The following is a 17283-nucleotide window of genomic DNA, read 5'->3' as shown; positions in this document are numbered from 1 at the left end:
GCAATCGCCATGTAGTTCTCTGTACGTGATAACGATATACCGTCGTGCAGTACCCCCTCCTAACACGGGGGTCGCTATAATAACAACAGCGACAAATAATTCAACTGCTTCCTTTAAGAATTTGTTTTCAACAAACAATTAGATGGCCAGCCAAAACTAACTTTTAACATGTATAATATTTTACACAATGCTGAAAAATACTTTTGTGTTTTTCGACATAACATGCTTCTTATTCGACATGATTTCTAAATGCAGAAGATTATAAATGGGAATATAAACGATCAAAAACGCGTAAAGTTAGACGCAGTGTTTTTCTCAAAACCTTTGGAAAGTTTTGTCGGGCCAAAGAGGTAGTTTACACATGGGGAGTTGAAGGCTTACCATCAGTTGGTAGCAGAAAACATCTGAATTTTATCTGTTTTCGGTTTATTATCGTCATTATGTTGAAGTCTAAAACCTTCGTTAAGAAGACCCGGTCGGGTGGGGTGATGAAGGTAGTGCGTGAGCATTATCTGAGGGATGATATTTGGTGCGGGAGTGAAGTTTGCACTGAATGCAAACAGGAGTCCACGGTGCTGCAGAAAGACGCGTGTATGGAGAGCAGTCTCTGCTCCTATCCACATTATCTGGTCCCTGACACCAATGTGGTGCTTCATCAGGTAGTAAAAAGTGACATCAAATTTCTTCAAACAATTGAATATGGTATTCTAAACGTGTAAGCTTTGACTTCTCTTCCCTAGGCACATAGTGCAAGTTTGTGACTCAAGTACTGCGATGATGCCCCTAAAAGTACAGTATACTATAGAAGAAGCACAAATCATGGCTGTGCTCGAGGTAGTAGATAGTAGAAGATGCGAGTGACCAGAATGGACAGGATTAGAAACGAGTACATTAGTAGGACAGTTCAGGTTAAGCAGTTTGCATACAAAGTTAGAGAGGCGAGGCAGCAACAAAAGAGAATATGCCAGAGCAGTTTCATGGATTGAATTAAGGAAGACTTGCAAAGGATGTAACAGACAGTTCTAGGATAGGGTGAGATGATCTGCTTTGGGGGGCCCTAAAGGGGAGTAGTCACAAGAAGAAGACACAAAAAGCACAAACTGGGGCCATTAAACTTATGTTATTGACAAATAACACTTTTTCTGGCCAATGTCAATATTTTCCTTTTTACACACCTATATATCTTTTTCAAAAGTGACCTAACAGAGAGATCAGCAGATATAGTAACAATTACAGATTCAATACAAAGTTAATAAAAGTTGGGGTTTTTTGTTTTTGTTTTTACTGACTTGAGTAGTGATCAGTAGTGACTGTTTGCCTATTATTCAAGAAAAAAGACTGACCATATTCAGAAAGTGTTTTTTGGCCAGTTCTTATTAACCAGTTGGAACAGATATCTGACATCAATTTAGGTGAAAGATTCCTTTTAAGCATTGCACCTGATTCCCTAACACTTTGTGTACACTTTGTCCTGCAGATCGATATACTGGAAGATCCTGTGATTTGCAATGTGATTATCCTTCAAACTGTACTGCAGGAGGTGCGCCACCGCAGTGCACCCGTCTACAAACGCCTGAAGGACATTATACACGAGAAAGAAAAACGCTTCTACACTTTTACCAATGAACACCACAGGTAGAGAAACACTGTTGGCATTTTTAACATCATAATGACATCCAAATTTCACAGTATTGTCAAAAATAAACACACACAAAAGTAATAAGTAGAAAGATCTTTTTCTTCTTCATGGTATCAGATCACTTTAAAAAGGCATGAAACTGTATTTTACTTTGAAGCTCGATACCTTATTTTATCCATCCTTATAATTCCTGCTCTTCCAGAGATACATTCATTGAACGTGAACCAGGGGAGAGTGCCAATGACCGAAATGACCGGGCAATTCGTGTAGCAGTCAAATGGTACAGCCAGCACCTGAAGACATTTGAGTCTGACACAGATGGTCTCAAGGTGGTCCTCCTCACCAATGATCAAGGGAACAAGCAGAAAGCACAGGACAACGGCCTGCTGGTGTACAAATGTAATGTATCACATTTTCAGCAAGAAAAGACCTTCTAACTATGTTCTTTTAAATTTAATCTAATTTTAAATGACATCAGCTTTAACAGTTTGTAATAAGAATACTTTTTTAATTTTTTTATAGGTGAAGAATATGTCAAGAGTCTGATAGCAAACCCTGAGCTTGTGGATCGCCTGGCCTTGTCCAGTGATGACAAGGTAAGCTAAAATTGTTACATACAAAAGTCAGGTGTCTGTACCTGAACTTGAATCTGTTTCTCCTGTTTACATATCTCATTTTCTTTTTAACCTAACCTCTTTTTTTTTGGTATTCTTTGTCTCTCCTCCATCAGAATGAAATTACTAGCAGTAAAGTGTTATTTCCAGAGCACCTTCCCCTATCCAGAATCCAAACAGGAATTAAAAGTAGCTCCTTCCTCCAAGGCACCTTTAGGGCCAGCAGAGACAACTATTTGGAGGCAACTGTGTTTGTCCAGGGAGAGGGAGAAGACAGCACAGAGGTGTGTGTGTGTGTGTGTGTTTGTGTGCATGTACATCTGTCTGTGAATATATAGTTCTGTTGATCATGTCGAACAGTCTAAGTTTGTAATTTTCTGTGCAAATAATCGTGAAAGCATGCTGAAAGCTCTCTACGGTCCTTTTATTTGTTCACAGGTTCTCATCCAGGGTCTTCAGAACCTCAACAGAGCAGTGCATCAGGATGTGGTTGCTGTGCAGCTTTTGCCGCGAAGTGAGTGGGTGGCACCGTCCTCAGTTGTCCTTCAGGATGAAGGCACCGCAAAGGATGATGAGGATGCTGAAGAAGAGGAGGGGAAAGTAAGTTTTATGGAAGAAGATGGTATTAGATAAATCTGTATATTTGCTTATAGTTGAGTTGTTTGCTTTTTTTATTTCTTATAATTTAGTTGGAATATAATTTAAAATAAGTATTGGTGTAGATGTTTGAATGTATAAAGGTGTCTTAGAGTGTTATTAATAATCTCCTTGTTGTTTGAGCAGTTGAGAACAGCTGCAGTCGAGGCAGCGAGGAAGCCCACTGGCAAGGTGGTGGGGATCATCAAAAGAAACTGGAGGCCATTCTGTGGCATGCTGAATGTTTCCCAAATCAAAGAGGTACGTTAAAGCTGCTCAATAATATATGGAACATTCCTCAAAATTGATATGCGTCTTTGACGTAAATTAATACAACTTAGTAGTTACAGATAGTTTTGTGCTTCCTCTTATTGTCAGCACTGACAATCCCTATTCTTTTCCTGTTCTTTCAGTCCACTCGGCATCTTTTCACCCCAGCAGACCGCCGTATCCCACGCATCCGCATTGAAACGCGGCAGGCATCCACACTGTCAGGCCAGAGGATCATGGTGGCCATTGATGGCTGGCCCAAAGACTCCAGATATCCAAATGTGAGTTGGAATCTCTTCAGACTGTCAAATAATTGGAACCTGCATATCTACTTACCATTTCTATGTTAAGTTTAATATAAAAAATTAGCACAACATTTACAGGAAAATATAAAATTCAAGGAATACCAATTTGTCCATGGAAACATTCTATTTTATTATTGTTATTTTTGTTATTTAGGGTCATTTTGTACGCAGTTTGGGAGGTGCAGGGGAGAAGGACACAGAAGAGGAGGTGCTGCTACTGGAGCATGATGTCCCTCATCAGGCTTTCTCCCAGGCAGTACTCAGTTTCCTCCCTAAGATGCCGTGGGCCATCACACCAGAGGTAACATTTTTTTTCCTTAAGATAAATGGAGCACAGGTATATTATTTAAGTCATCAGTTGGTCCATCAACCTATAATTTGACAGCATGCACATATACAATTGTGCATAAATGAATGTAAATGTATGTGGTGCAGGACATGATGAAAAGGGAGGACCTGAGGCCTCTGACAGTTTGCAGTGTGGACCCTCCAGGATGCACAGATATAGACGATGCTCTGCACTGTAGAGAGCTGGAAAATGGAAACCTCGAGGTACAAATACACTATTAGTAAAAGTACTTGTGTCTGTAAAACTGTATATGCGAGTCTTTTGATGTACTATCCATGTTCGTTTGCAACAGGTGGGCGTCCACATTGCTGATGTCAGCCACTTCATCAGACCTGGCAACGCTCTAGACAAAGAGGCAGCCAACCGTGGCACCACAGTGTACCTGTGTGGCAAAGTAAGAAAGTCCACCTCGCATGTTCGCATCCTTCATTGATGCGTTTTAAACCACGATATCAACAGCAGTACCACAGAAGAGAAAAAGGAAGCACTCTGCTGACAACTATTTTAATTAGTCAGGTGAAACAATTTAGGACTGAAGTTAAACTCTTTTACTTTGGGAGGAAGTAGAAGTGAAATATACTTTCTCTGTAGCACCTTAACCTCTTCGATCTCAATGTTTTGTCACAAAAGTCAGCTAATGCGATGCAGTTTTATCAGTGCAGGAGAAATCTTAGAGTGCGTTGATCTCAAAGGGACTGGGCTGGCTTTTGTCAGTATTTTATAACATTTAGTAGTGCAACTGGAACTTCTCACAGAACATGCCATAATACATCACCTTTTTCATCCATAAAATCCAGTCCAAATCCCTGCAGACCTCCATTCATCCGTTCCATGTGCACAGATTTTGTTTTACCAAGTCGAATGTAGCTCCTGCTCCCTGTCACTCTGCATTTTTGGTCTATTTTTATTGGTCACATAAATATGTGTCACACCGAATGTACGTAATACCGTGCTGATTTCAAAGTTTGATTGTGCGATTGCTCTCCGGTCTTCATGCTTGCATTGCACTGTGCTGTGTTTTTCTCAACACTGCAGGAAACTGTGAAAACAAGCTTATTAGGGCCCTTTCACTTAGAAATGGCTCTAATAGTAGAAGCAAATGAGCAAATTTCTTCTTATTTGTATTTTATTGAAATCATCTGATCATGTTTGATTTTTAACAGTGTGTTTAATTTTTTATCTCGCAGAGGATAGACATGGTTCCTGAACTGCTCAGCTCCAATCTTTGTTCTCTGCGGTCCAATGTGGACAGGTAGTGACACAAACACATACACGCGGCCTTTTCCCATTAAATGAATAAAATGAATGTACTTAGACTGTTTGTGTCTAATTCTGGTTCTTTTATTTGCTTTCACCAGACTCGCCTTTTCGTGTATCTGGGAAATAAACCACAAGGCTGAAATTCTAAAGACTCGATTCACAAAAAGTGTTATTAACTCCAAGGTATCGTGCCAACACACACGGACAGTTAGCATTTTGTTTTTTAAATTTATACCTTTTTTTTAATGTTACCATTTTGTGTTAGATTTTATGCAATAATTTTGTTTCTGAGTAAGGTTTATTATTACTATTATTGATGATTTTCTTTGTTTTGGTCCAGGCATCTTTGACCTATGCTGAGGCCCAGATGAGGATTGATGACACCAACAAGAATGACGATATAACAAAAAGCCTACGGGGTCTGAACAAACTAGCTAAAATCCTCAAGAGGCAGAGGATAGAGAAAGGGTAAAGACCAAAGTGAAAGAATAGTAAAAAACAAAGGCAAAAAGCTGGATATTTAGACTTGTTGTAATTCACATGAATCTCATTTTGATATCATTTAGGGCACTGACACTGTCCTCTTTAGAGGTCCGTTTTCACATGGACAGTGAAACTCACGACCCCATTGATCTTCAGACCAAAGAACTCATGTAGGTAACTTTGAAAAGGAGCACTCTGCAGAATCCATTTCTCTGCAGAAGCCTCTTTGTCTTCATATTTTTCAGCGTATGAGTCATGCTGTGTTTTTAATGAGTGTAAATAAAATCATCTCCTGTTCATTAGGGAGACAAACTCAATGGTCGAAGAGTTCATGTTGCTGGCCAATATTTCAGTTGCTCAGAAGATTTACGATGAATTCTCAGAGTGCGCTCTGCTGAGGAAACACCCAGCACCACCTCCGTCTAACTATGACATCCTAATCAAAGCTGCAAAGTCTAAGGTGAGCAAAGGAACAGTCATGTGAGTTCCTGCTATGAAAGAAGAACATTGTGTCAGTAAAGCAGCTTTAATTCAAGATCCTGACTAAGAGCATTTTTAATTTGAAATAGTTTTGTGGGTTTCTCTCACATTGGAAAGCAACTGCATAAGTCTCTGCTTCTAGTTGAATCACAGCAGTACATTAAGTAGAAAAACTAGTAAATATGGTTACGTTTTTAATAGGAAAAATATTTTAATGTGTCAACATTTTTGTTTCCAACTCCCATCAGGAGGTCAAGATCCACACAGATTCAGCAAAGGCACTGGCTGACTCGCTTGATGCAGCCAAAGTGGATGGATTCCCATACTTTAACACGCTGCTGCGCATCCTGGCCACTCGCTGCATGATGCAAGCCGTCTATTTTTGTTCTGGCATGGACAGCGATTTCCATCATTATGGTCTCGCCTCGCCCATTTATACGCACTTCACGTCCCCTATCAGGAGGTATGAAAACAGATGTTCTACACATCTTGGCAAAATATGTGTACGTCAGGCTTTTCTAACAAAGAGATGTTCACAATTGATTATGGATCAGTTGTTAATATACTCTTTTGTCATCCGGTTTCATGGTTTTTATCTTGTGCTCAGGTACGCTGATATCATCGTGCACCGACTGCTGGCAGTGGCTATAGGTGCAGACACCACCTACCCAGATTTAATGGACAAGCATAAACAGTCAGCTCTCTGCAATAACCTCAACTACAGACACAAAATGTCTCAGTATGCACAGCGGGCTTCTGTGGCCTTCCACACACAGGTAAACGCATATCAGCATCTGAACTGTGTGAACTGGCTGTCTTTGCTTCATATTAAAACCCCTTTTTTCCTGCAGTTGTTTTTTAAGAGCCGAGGAATACTTAATGAAGAAGGATTCGTTCTGTTTGTGAGGAAGAACGCAATCATCGTACTCATCCCAAAGTTTGGCTTGGAGGGAACTGTGTTCTTTGACTCAAAAGACAAGGTTTCCCCAAACATTGTGTTTGAGGAAGAGGTATAAACACCTTTCTCTTTTTAAATTTAAAAGCAGTCAGCTATGCATAGAAAGTCAGTAAGGTTTAACATGGTTTTTGTTTTTTTGCACGTGTGTAGGGTCCCACTCTGTCTGTAGAACAGCACAAGTTCCACATATTCGACAAGGTGAAGGTCACCATCAGCCTAGATGACTCCAATATTCAGCACCAGAAGATCCGCATGGCTTTGATTGAACCAGTGGTAAGAAAGACCAAAACTGAACTTTTAACAGTTAAAAGTATTCAGAATAAATTGAATACTATTAAGATACAGATTTCAGTCAACCATGATAAGAAAATGTGCTCGTTTTTTCCCTAGAAATAAAAGTTTGTTTTATTTTAGATCCCTGGTGTGAGTGTCCCAGCCCCAGATACCGAAAGACCAGCCAAGAAACAAAAATTGGACCACTGACCCAGGAAGGAGCTCTCGGTTTTCACCTAAACCACATGATGTTCCAGCTTGGACTGTTTGATGTATTGATAAAGTTTAGTTGTTTTATTTTGCTTTTAAAAAAAAAAAAAAAAAAAACTCTTTTCTAATGAGTAAAATTTTGCTCTTATGATTTAAAACATTTGTTGGAAGAGTAAGCTGTCTTATATATTAAAGGTATTTTAATGATAGTCATTAAAAAAATTTTTTTTTTTATTAAAATAATTGTTTTTGATGTACTTCTCAGAATTATTTTCAAACATGATTTGAATGGAGTCATAAGCCAAAATATTGGAAGATTTCACCGTTTACAGTTTTGTTTTACTTTTATTCCTTGGGTTGATTTAAATTATTAGCAAATAAACACCCTGTGCAGAGGTCCGTAAAACAACGTGTCCTGAAGCCAGTCAAAAAAACCAAACTTGAACGCAACTTAATGTGACAATAATCCAGAAACTGAATTTAACTATTAGAAACAGAGCGAAGAAATGGCTCAGTCAGCTTTTAATTCATTAGTGACATTATTCAGTGCATCAGACTGTGATATAAAACAACTCAGTATCAAAACAACATGATAAAAAAAGTTTTATAAAAATCATAAATACAGCTCAGATCTGATGTCGCCAGAAAGTCAACGTACATCCAACACCAAATGAAAAGAAAACAAACCTCCCCAAACAACAAAAATGGTGCTAGGATCAATACAGCTTTCAGGAAGGTTATCGTTGTGCAAGTTGAATGCAGACTTGATAGTTTTATGCTGGTTTCAAAAGTACACCTGTCTGTGGATTAGACTTCCCTTTGATAACCTGTGATTAAAGAAACTGCTTCCAGTCAGGTAACTTGTGAAACCCCATGGTTGTATTCATACCTCATTTAACAGTTAACACAATTCAGTCTAACCAAACATATTTACCATAAATGCTTTAGACATAGTGTAAACCTTGTTATATTTGATTGCAACATATTAAGCACATGCTTTCACTAGAAGAAGAATCCCTTTCAATCCATCTATCAGTTGCCTCAGTGGTGAGGAAAAAACACCTGAAAGAGAAGAAACTTAGTTTTAATGAAAGAAAAAGAAAGTAAGGATATACAATGTACACACTAGAGCACACTTCAGGGTTTTCTGTTACACGAACATGTGGTCATTGTTTAAAGTGTCTAATCTTGAGTTTTTCTTAGTGAAGAGTTGCTTAAATTTTATTAAACAATTTTTTTTTAAAGCATCAAAACTTAATGCGGATAATAACTAATAGTTTTAAAGGCACAAACTCGAATATCCACATTCTTGTGATTGTGTGTAAAGTCAGTACCTTTACTTTAGTGTGTCGAGTGACTTGGAAGGCGTCTTCTGCCATGTGTGAACTGAAGAATTCTTTGTCACAGTCTTTGTTGGTGCCATCAATAAGACTGACTGCTGAGGTAGTGTTATAACCGCTGTCCACCTGAACACGTGCAAAAAGCAGTCAATCAGAAATATTCTGTTACCCAAAACATCAATATGAAATTATCCTTGCTGGGATTAAGCTCTTTTTACAAACCTGCATGCTAGAATCGTAGCGTATGCTGCTTCCCTCTGCCAGGAGAGACACAAACATATGAGAGTTTTCTGTTGCTGATGCATTAACCATGCGAGAGCTGGTCAGCTGCTCGGAAGGCCCCACACCTTCGTCCTCCTCATACTCGAGCCTCGGTTCAATTTCTGTCTCCTTGCCTTCCTCCATTTTCACAGGTTCCATTGGGTCCACGCCAACCCTCTCAGTGTTGGTGGGGTGAGAGTCTTGTGTCAGGGGTGATGATGAATCTAATTCCATAGAGGGGAAAGAAGAGCGAGTGGCAGAGGGGAGGTGTTCTTCAGCCACCTCATTGTCTGGGAGCTTAGGGTTGAGGATCGGTGAGATGAGGGGAGGGGAAGCCCAGCAGCGGCCTCTAGGTCTGGGCCTGGGTCGAGAAATGCGCTGGGGTTCATTGTGGCAATGGAGCTGGTGTGGGGAGCAGCTACGAATGGGAGAGCAACCCTCAACAAATGGACTCTCACTGCAGGAAGCGACTATATCCAAGGGGGCACCACGTGGGGTCAAACAGCTAGGCTGGTTTCTCTCAGCTAAAGAAAGAACACAGTAACAATTACTTGCCTTTTTACCAACATTTTGTCTTCTCAGTCACATATTCTTTATTGGATCATAACATTCCTGAAGCACGACCCCATTCAGAAGATAAAGACACATCTGCCTCGATTACCAGTTGCTAATTTAATGTAAAGACCAAATTATAGGTGTTCTTCTTGCTGCAATGCAACTTATTCTGCATTTTATAATATCACCAACTAAACACATGGAGGCATCACCACCATACTCAAAGGATTATGTATTATAGAGGAAGATTTAAAACTACTAGCTGGATGAAAACTGTTGACACACACAGACACACTAAATACAAAACCGTGTCAGTGTGGATGTAGCCTTAGCCAATATTTCTCCAATTTTGATTTGTTTGGATATTAAAATTTTAGTTACAAAGTGTAACTAGTGTTTTAGTTACAACTGTGTACCTGAGCCAACAGGTGTGCGTTCTGCATGTGCAACAATAGGAGAAATTGTGGGGGAGATGAGGCCAGCAGGAGAGGACCTATCACGGAAGAGAGGACTGTCGATGCTGCCAAGGCTACAATCCCGGAAGCGTCCGTGCTGGATGGGACTCGAAGAGAACTGACCCTAAAATAGCAATAGAAATTTTATTTATATAGCACATTTCATTACGTGTAAACTGCTTAACAAAGAAGATAAAAACCTGTGTAGGCTCACAATCCTTTAAGGCAGCAAAAACACAAAAACAAATCAACAGCAACTATTTAATGTAAGCCTGGGTGAAGGCTAACAGTGTCAATGTTCATTTTCCTGTTATTAAAATTATTCGTTGAGCAAAATATGATCTCTAGATGCATTTTTTCTCTTGAATTTTATGCCTAAAATAAATCGTTTGGGTAACGGTTGTGTATATGAAATCTCTACACTCCTCTACTCACTGTAGAAGGCGTCGGAGCTGACACACCACAGGCCGAAGGGGAGGAAAAGATAGCAGATACAGCTTCTCCCTCAGAACCTTCAATGCAGTCTCCTCTCTTGGGAGATGGCTTTTCCTGACCGGCATTGCCTCTCTCTGGACTTGGAGGGCTCGAGCTGTCTGAGCCACTATAACTATTTTGGCCATCAAGGAATAGTTTTCGTCGCAAGGAGGAGCTGCTCAGACTCTCCTGCACTGGATCACACACCTCTTCATAATGGTAATATTCCCCTGTGAGGAAAAAACAAAAACAAAAAACAGAAACAGTGACTTGACAGCAGATTGTTTGATTTTCTTTTTCTCACAATGATCCTGTTGGTGTTTAGTCAAGGTTTACCTAGAACTTTCTCCAAATCAAAAGCCAAAGGCAATGTAAGGGTTGTCTGACATCCAACTGTAGATCAAAACACACAAAGTTATGTATATATATAAAAAGTAGGTAAAAGAAAAAAAAAAAGGCAAAACAGGTTAAAAAAAAAAAAAAAGTAACAGACCTGAAATTTTTTCTGGCTCCTCTGCAATCATTGCAGACATTGAACCTTCAACATTAAAAATAAAAGTTTTTACAAAACCAGAGTTTAACAGAAATCTATGGATAAAAACAGAATAAATACAAATACAAAACCTACAAGAATTAAGAAGTAACATAAACGATAAGACAACTTACTATTCTTAGAAATCTGAGGGACTTTACGGGTCTCTGGTGCAGCCCAGGGGGAAGGGACAATTATTCCTTTGGTGAAAAACTTTATTGGAGACAGGATAATGACATCAGTACAAAGGGAATCTATAAATTCTGGGTACACTAAAGTCTGTATCATTAGCAAAGATGACATTTGGTTACCTGCTCAATAGCATTCTGACGTTTTTCCTCAATGTCCGAATCCGTCCTAAAAGAAAGACCACTCACTTTGATAGAGTCTTTAATAAGCTCCCCAGGTTTAATACATAGAGGAGGTATTAAAATCACAAGATAAAACAATACAGATCTTCCTCAAAGAATTTCACATTTGTCACAGTGTCAGCCGTATTACATCACTTACCTTGTCTGACTGAGGTAAAAAGATTGCCGCTGAATTTCCTCTGGGTCTATGTGCACTGGTAGGAGACTGGCCATTTCATCAATAGACCAGTTAAACTTAGGTGGAGTCTGGGTAAATTAAACAAGTCTAAAATTATTAAGAGACTACATCCACTCATGAGTAAATGAGTTGAGTAGATGATATGAAGTAAATTTAAAACTTACAGCTTTACAAGGTAGGGACTTAAATACAGATGGACTTGGCACCAGCGGTTCGCGAAGATGGTGATAGTCGTTTGGACTTTCAAAGGGGTTTCTAATGGAGGGCCTGCCTGGAGTCTCTGGAGTGATCTGGATCTGAGCATGGTCCCCCATTTTAGCTGACAAGAAATATCCAAGTCGGGATGACGATAAATGACAATCCAAATACAAAAAGACACTAAAATTATTTCGTTGTAAGATTTTCCGTTTTGTTCTACCTCTAGTACGTTGGCTACATTACTTCCTCTGTTTCTATAGCGTTAACAAACCTTCGAAGGAAGCAGCTTTTAAAAAGAGGATTTAGCTTCACACATTTCACTTCACCCCTAAGTTATTTATACATTTACGCAAGAACTAGATAACGTTTGCCTTACAACTGTTGGTACTTACAATTGTGAACGAGCCGGAACTCTAACAGCAATATTCATTGAAAAGCCAGCAGCAAACAATCAGCAGAGAGACCAGTTCAAACGTTTTTTTAATTTCGCCCACAAGGCAGGCTAGCCAATAGAATCGTCGCAGGAAGCTCGCGTAACCAATGAAGAATTTCATGTCGTCACTTCCTTCAGCACACTTTCGCGAGTAGCGGCAATGAGCGCTGTCAGCTAGCTAGGATCTTATATTGACCTTTACGTGATTGTGCTAGCCTGGTTTTTGCTGATTCAATCTAAATGTATACGAAACGCCTGAAATCTGGCTGATTTTTTTGCGTTGTGTCTCTAAATCTTAATTTGTCAGCCACTTGCTAGCAAGCGTTGGCTAGCTATAATCATCCATCACTATGGCCAGTGCAGCAAACGCAAATCTAAACGCAGTACGGGAGACGATGGACGGTAAATATGAAATTTCTGCGTGTAGTGTTTTGTGTATTTGTGTAATAGTTGAAAATTCATCTATATATATATATATATATATATATATATATATATATATATATATATATTATTAGTACGTTTTAGCATGTGTGTCATAGCTGTGTCTCTTTTTACTTCCTCCCCCAACAGTGTTGCTGGAGATCTCCAGGTTGCTCAACACTGGCTTGGATATGGAGTCTCTGTCCATATGCGTGAGACTGTGTGAGCAGGGAATCAACCCAGAAGCCCTTTCTGCAGTCATCAAAGAACTGCGGAAAGCTTCCGAGTCCCTCAAGGTACAGACACAGCCTCCCTTAAAGCTAATCAGCTCACATTGTATATACATGTAGATAATTTACTGAGCCAACAAGGAAATTATTGTTAAAGCGGCAGAAGGATAAAAATGGTATAATCTACAGCATTATTAAAGGTACCACAGGCTTATACTTGATTCCTTGTTAGGAAAGGTAGTGCAACATGAATCCAGTCTGGGTCCTTTCTGTATGACGTTTTGCATATTGTCTCCAGGTACTCGCAGTCCACCCACAGTCCAGAGACATGCATGGGGTTAGGTTAATTTTGATTCCAATTTGAACACAGGTCTGTCTGCATTAATTTTGCAGTGGCAAAAGAACATGTACACTATAAATCTGAGAAATCACAGGAAGAAGGTTTGATACAGAAATATCTCTGCCATCTTGTTTCACCTTTTTTCACCAGTTATGTAAAGGAGACTTGTAGAGTTTTATAGAGAACAGTAGGAATGCTTTTTTTTTTTATGTACGCAGAGTCAGTCCTCTGTAGTTTGGAATGGAGTGAGTTGGCCATAATGGTAAGCAGTTTGTTCAGTGACCTCCTGTCCCTCACTGACTTAAATGACTCCAGATTCCAGCCAATGATGGTTCCAAACTTGTGGATTAGTTTGTTGATCCTGCTGGCATCTCTGGCACTGATGCTGCCTCCCACTGCTAACTGAATTTGAGCTTAGAAAGTCCGGTCTGCTCTTACCCTTCTTGTACATAGCATCACTATTTATCCTCCAGACCAGTCTTTCATTCAAGTGAACACTCAAGTACCTGTCCACCGTTTTACCATCCTTGCCTATAACGTTAATGGGCTTCGGTGCATTATTTTTATTTTATTTTTTTTAAATTTCCTCTAAAAGTCAAACATCTCTTTTTGACATCGAGGAAGAGGTGATTTCTGCGAGACCATTTGTTTGAAATATGTTAAATATGCTTGAAACTATGTGTTTAGAAAAATACTAATACTTTTCACAGTGGCAGTCACTTGTCTGTGTGAATCGGTCCAAGTAGTTAAATTCTTTGGAATTGTTAGCCTGCCTGCCTATCAGATTTGCTTATCAGTTCTCATGGCGCTGGAGGAGGAAAATAGTGACACAGTCTACAGCATGGATCTAAACAATACTTTAGTTTTAAAAGCCAGTGCGATGGTAAATTGCAAACTGTGTCCAGGACAAAAACAACTGAATTTTGCTGCTAACCTAACTACAGATCTTTACAAGCACCTGCACAGACGATATGCTAACGCTAATCTAGCCAAGAACCCAGAGTGATGTTAAAGCTGAGCGAATGCTGACCCCAGCCCAGCATACTTTGTGTTCATGCCTAAATACTAAAGAAAAATACTAGAGCAAAGATCATATGCGTGTCTTCAGTAGGATAGGGATTTGTTTCTGTGTGTGGGACTGTATAGGTTTATGCTGTTATATAATATGAGACAAAATTCTATAATTATGAAACAATGAGTTTCAGGTCATTTTATGGAGAAAACTTTCTCCTGGGAATAATTAAGCAACTTAATCCATTATGTTTAAGAAAAGTGTTGTGTGTAATCCCTCAAATATGTAATACCTGTTCTTTTTATCATCACACCAGCCAACCGAGTCTTTCCAGACTTATTCAGATGTTTAATTGATGTCAATACTAAAGCGAACACCAGCAATGGCAGTGTGACAGGCTGAAAGGTGAACTGCCTGCAGCAGGTGTGTGTGTGAAGATAACATCTGAAATTTAAGAATGTTTATAAAGATGCGGCCTGGTGTAGGGTGACAGAACCTCTTTTTCCATTGCAGTTTTACTGAGATATGCCGACACAAAGTAAGCAAAACACCTGATTTTAAAGCATTATGGGCATATTATTAGATTTGCATAGATATAAGAATCAATATAACCAAATCTTAAACACATACTTCCAACGAAGATTATTTTGCTCATTGAAAGAGGCTTAACATGTCGTCCAGAAAATAAACTCTGGTCATTTAATGCATATCAGGATATGAAGTACCAGATTCACAGAAGGGGTTTTTATATAAAGTTCTCTCCTAACCTGCTGCTATTGGCCCCTTTCAGATATCCTCTGCTGCATCTATAATCTGTTGGCTTCCTGTCTAAAAGACCACCCCAGTCAACTTGCAAAAAAAGTCATTACTATAAGTGAGCCTTTGTAACAATTTTTTTTTCTTCATATCTCTCAACAGAAGTCTTACTGCATGCAGTTTCCTTAACAAATAGAAAATGCCATAAACAGTCATAGCACATGCAAAAAGCATTTTGTCCCATTCACTCATTTCTAATTTTTGGCGTTTCTTGTGTATGTTGCATTTTCTCTATTCCCCAATTCCAAAGAGAGATCTCTTTTTCTCTCAAGCTGTGTATGAAAGGATACATACAGCGTTCTTAGAATTACCATCCAGTACTCAAAATCTCTCTCTCTCACACACACACACACACACACACACACACACACACACACACACACACACACACACACACACACACACACACCTACCTACCTTGCTTGGAGAACAAAAATAAAAAGCATGAAGAGCAAATGTGGTCAGTGCTCAAGCCCACAAGCAAACTAATCTTTGGTATTGATGATAAATATTCTACACGTGTCCTTCGGTGTCATCAGGCTACTGTGAGTATGACGCTGGCAGGAACATTGATCTAAAAGCGACCTACTGTACACTTACTTTATTAGGTACAACTGCTCAAGTCCTCAATACAGCAAACATCTTAACCCATCACATGTGAGCGTCTTGATGTATTTAGGCAGACATGTAGAGATGGTCAAAACAACCTGCTGAACCTGAAACCAATTATCAGAAAGGTGATTTAGTTGACTTTGAACACAGGATAGTTGTTGGTGTCAGACAGGCTGGTCAGAGTATTTTAGAAACTGCTGATCTACTGGGATTTTCCTGCCATGAATCCCCAGACTGCTTTGAGCTGATAGGAAGGCAACAGCAACTAAAAAGAACCACTTGTTGCAACAAATGTATGTAGAAGACCATCTTTGAACGTATAATGTGCTGAACATTGAAGCAGATTGCCCACAGCAGCAGAATACCACACTGGGTGGCATTATTGTCAGCTAAGAACAGGAAACTGAGGCTACGGTTTGCAAAGGCGCCCTTTTATCAAGAATTCAGGACGCTGATGGTGGTGTAATCGGGTTGGATGTTTTCTTGGCACTCTTTGGGCCCCTTAGTGGAAACCGGACAGTATTGTTGATGAGCTTATCCATCCCTTTAATGACCAAAGTGTGTTATCTTCATTTAACAGAGCTCAAATAATCCAAAACTGGTTATTTCACTGTATTCAGATGGCACCCAGATTTACCAGATCCCAGTAGAGCATCATAGGTGTGCAGCTGACAAATCCACAGCAACTGTGTGATGCTGTGATGTTAGTATGGACTGAAATCTCTGTCTGTGCCTTGAAGAGTTATTTCAGTGCTGAAGGCCAAAGGTGGTCCATCCCGGTTCTATCAAGGTGTGAGTGTATGTCAGAATGACAGACAGTACAGACTGAGAGGTTTAGTTCTGGTTGGTCTGTTAATTGTGTTGATTTCGCTTACAGTTTTCTGTTTGTGCTAAATTTAAAAAAAAAAAAAAAAAAAAACTCTTTGGTTCTCATCGCAGAGACTGAAAAACCACATCAAAGGTAATGTGTGATATTAATTTTGAGGCAGCCTTTGTGTTTTCCTCATCTTTTCCCATCCATTCATTTTTTGTTTGGCAAAGATGTCCTATGCTTTTTACTGGTAAAAATATGAGTCGTGATGATGACTAACTAGCATTTTATTTATTTTCTCTTTCAGGCTTCCGAGAACTGTACAAACTGAAGATAAAAACAGATCACTTAAGTTTTTGGACCTTTTAATGGGATCGTGCCTCCTACCTGCAAGTGTACATACATGGGATCGCCAGCCAATCAGATTTGTCTCCGTTTTGGCACTGTGTGTCTAATTGGTGACTAATGTGCTTCTCTTTTGTGTTTTTAATGTAGTCTTCTCCTGAAATGAGCTCATACGCAACCATTCTGTCTCAAATATAGACATACTCCATGTGTTTCCTGTTACTTCAGGCTATAATTGACTTCCTGCCTTAATTTGAGTGCAGACTCGATTTCTGATCATTAATTTGTTTTGTTTTTTTAAGATCTATAATATATTGTGAATTGTTTTAGTTTTGCATTTCTGTTTTTTCTCAACATTTGCCATTTTTGTTTTACATGTAGCAGATGAAGTGTAAATTAAAGTGTTACAGTGAGCGGCCA

The 17283-nt window shown here is 39.3% G+C and overlaps 3 protein-coding genes across 3 annotated transcripts; 2 read left to right on the top strand and 1 right to left on the bottom strand.

Annotated features, from left to right (window-relative positions):
• Positions 1-326: 326 nt before the first annotated feature.
• dis3 (DIS3 exosome endoribonuclease and 3'-5' exoribonuclease) lies at positions 327-7686 on the top strand. The gene is made up of 21 exons (XM_085427817.1): positions 327-659; positions 1478-1635; positions 1842-2038; positions 2162-2235; positions 2370-2537; positions 2692-2853; positions 3037-3150; positions 3303-3440; positions 3619-3765; positions 3900-4016; positions 4106-4207; positions 5001-5065; positions 5172-5256; positions 5414-5541; positions 5640-5726; positions 5860-6016; positions 6285-6499; positions 6644-6812; positions 6888-7046; positions 7145-7267; positions 7409-7686. The coding sequence occupies exons 1-21, from the start codon at positions 441-443 to the stop codon at positions 7475-7477; spliced, it is 2853 nt and encodes a 950-aa protein (XP_085283943.1). The 5' UTR covers positions 327-440; the 3' UTR covers positions 7478-7686.
• Positions 7552-12357, bottom strand: bora (bora aurora kinase A activator). Its single transcript, XM_085427819.1, has 12 exons — positions 12234-12357; positions 11808-11962; positions 11605-11711; positions 11406-11451; positions 11229-11307; positions 11056-11100; positions 10899-10955; positions 10524-10792; positions 10050-10212; positions 9040-9602; positions 8812-8943; positions 7552-8539 (listed from the first exon to the last, which is right to left on the bottom strand). The coding sequence occupies exons 2-12, from the start codon at positions 11955-11957 to the stop codon at positions 8519-8521; spliced, it is 1632 nt and encodes a 543-aa protein (XP_085283945.1). The 5' UTR covers positions 11958-11962; positions 12234-12357; the 3' UTR covers positions 7552-8518.
• A 45-nt stretch (positions 12358-12402) lies between these two features.
• On the top strand, positions 12403-17283 carry mzt1 (mitotic spindle organizing protein 1). Its single transcript, XM_085428369.1, has 3 exons — positions 12403-12676; positions 12848-12993; positions 16826-17283. Exons 1-3 carry the CDS (start codon positions 12625-12627, stop codon positions 16847-16849), a joined length of 222 nt encoding a protein of 73 aa, XP_085284495.1. The 5' UTR covers positions 12403-12624; the 3' UTR covers positions 16850-17283.

Source organism: Rhamphochromis longiceps, linkage group LG13, assembly GCF_057381845.1.
Source record: "Rhamphochromis longiceps isolate RC_006_pf linkage group LG13, R_longiceps_female_GT1.1, whole genome shotgun sequence".
Classification (NCBI taxonomy): Eukaryota; Metazoa; Chordata; class Actinopteri; order Cichliformes; family Cichlidae; genus Rhamphochromis; species Rhamphochromis longiceps.
This window is presented reverse-complemented; position numbering and strand designations above follow the sequence as displayed.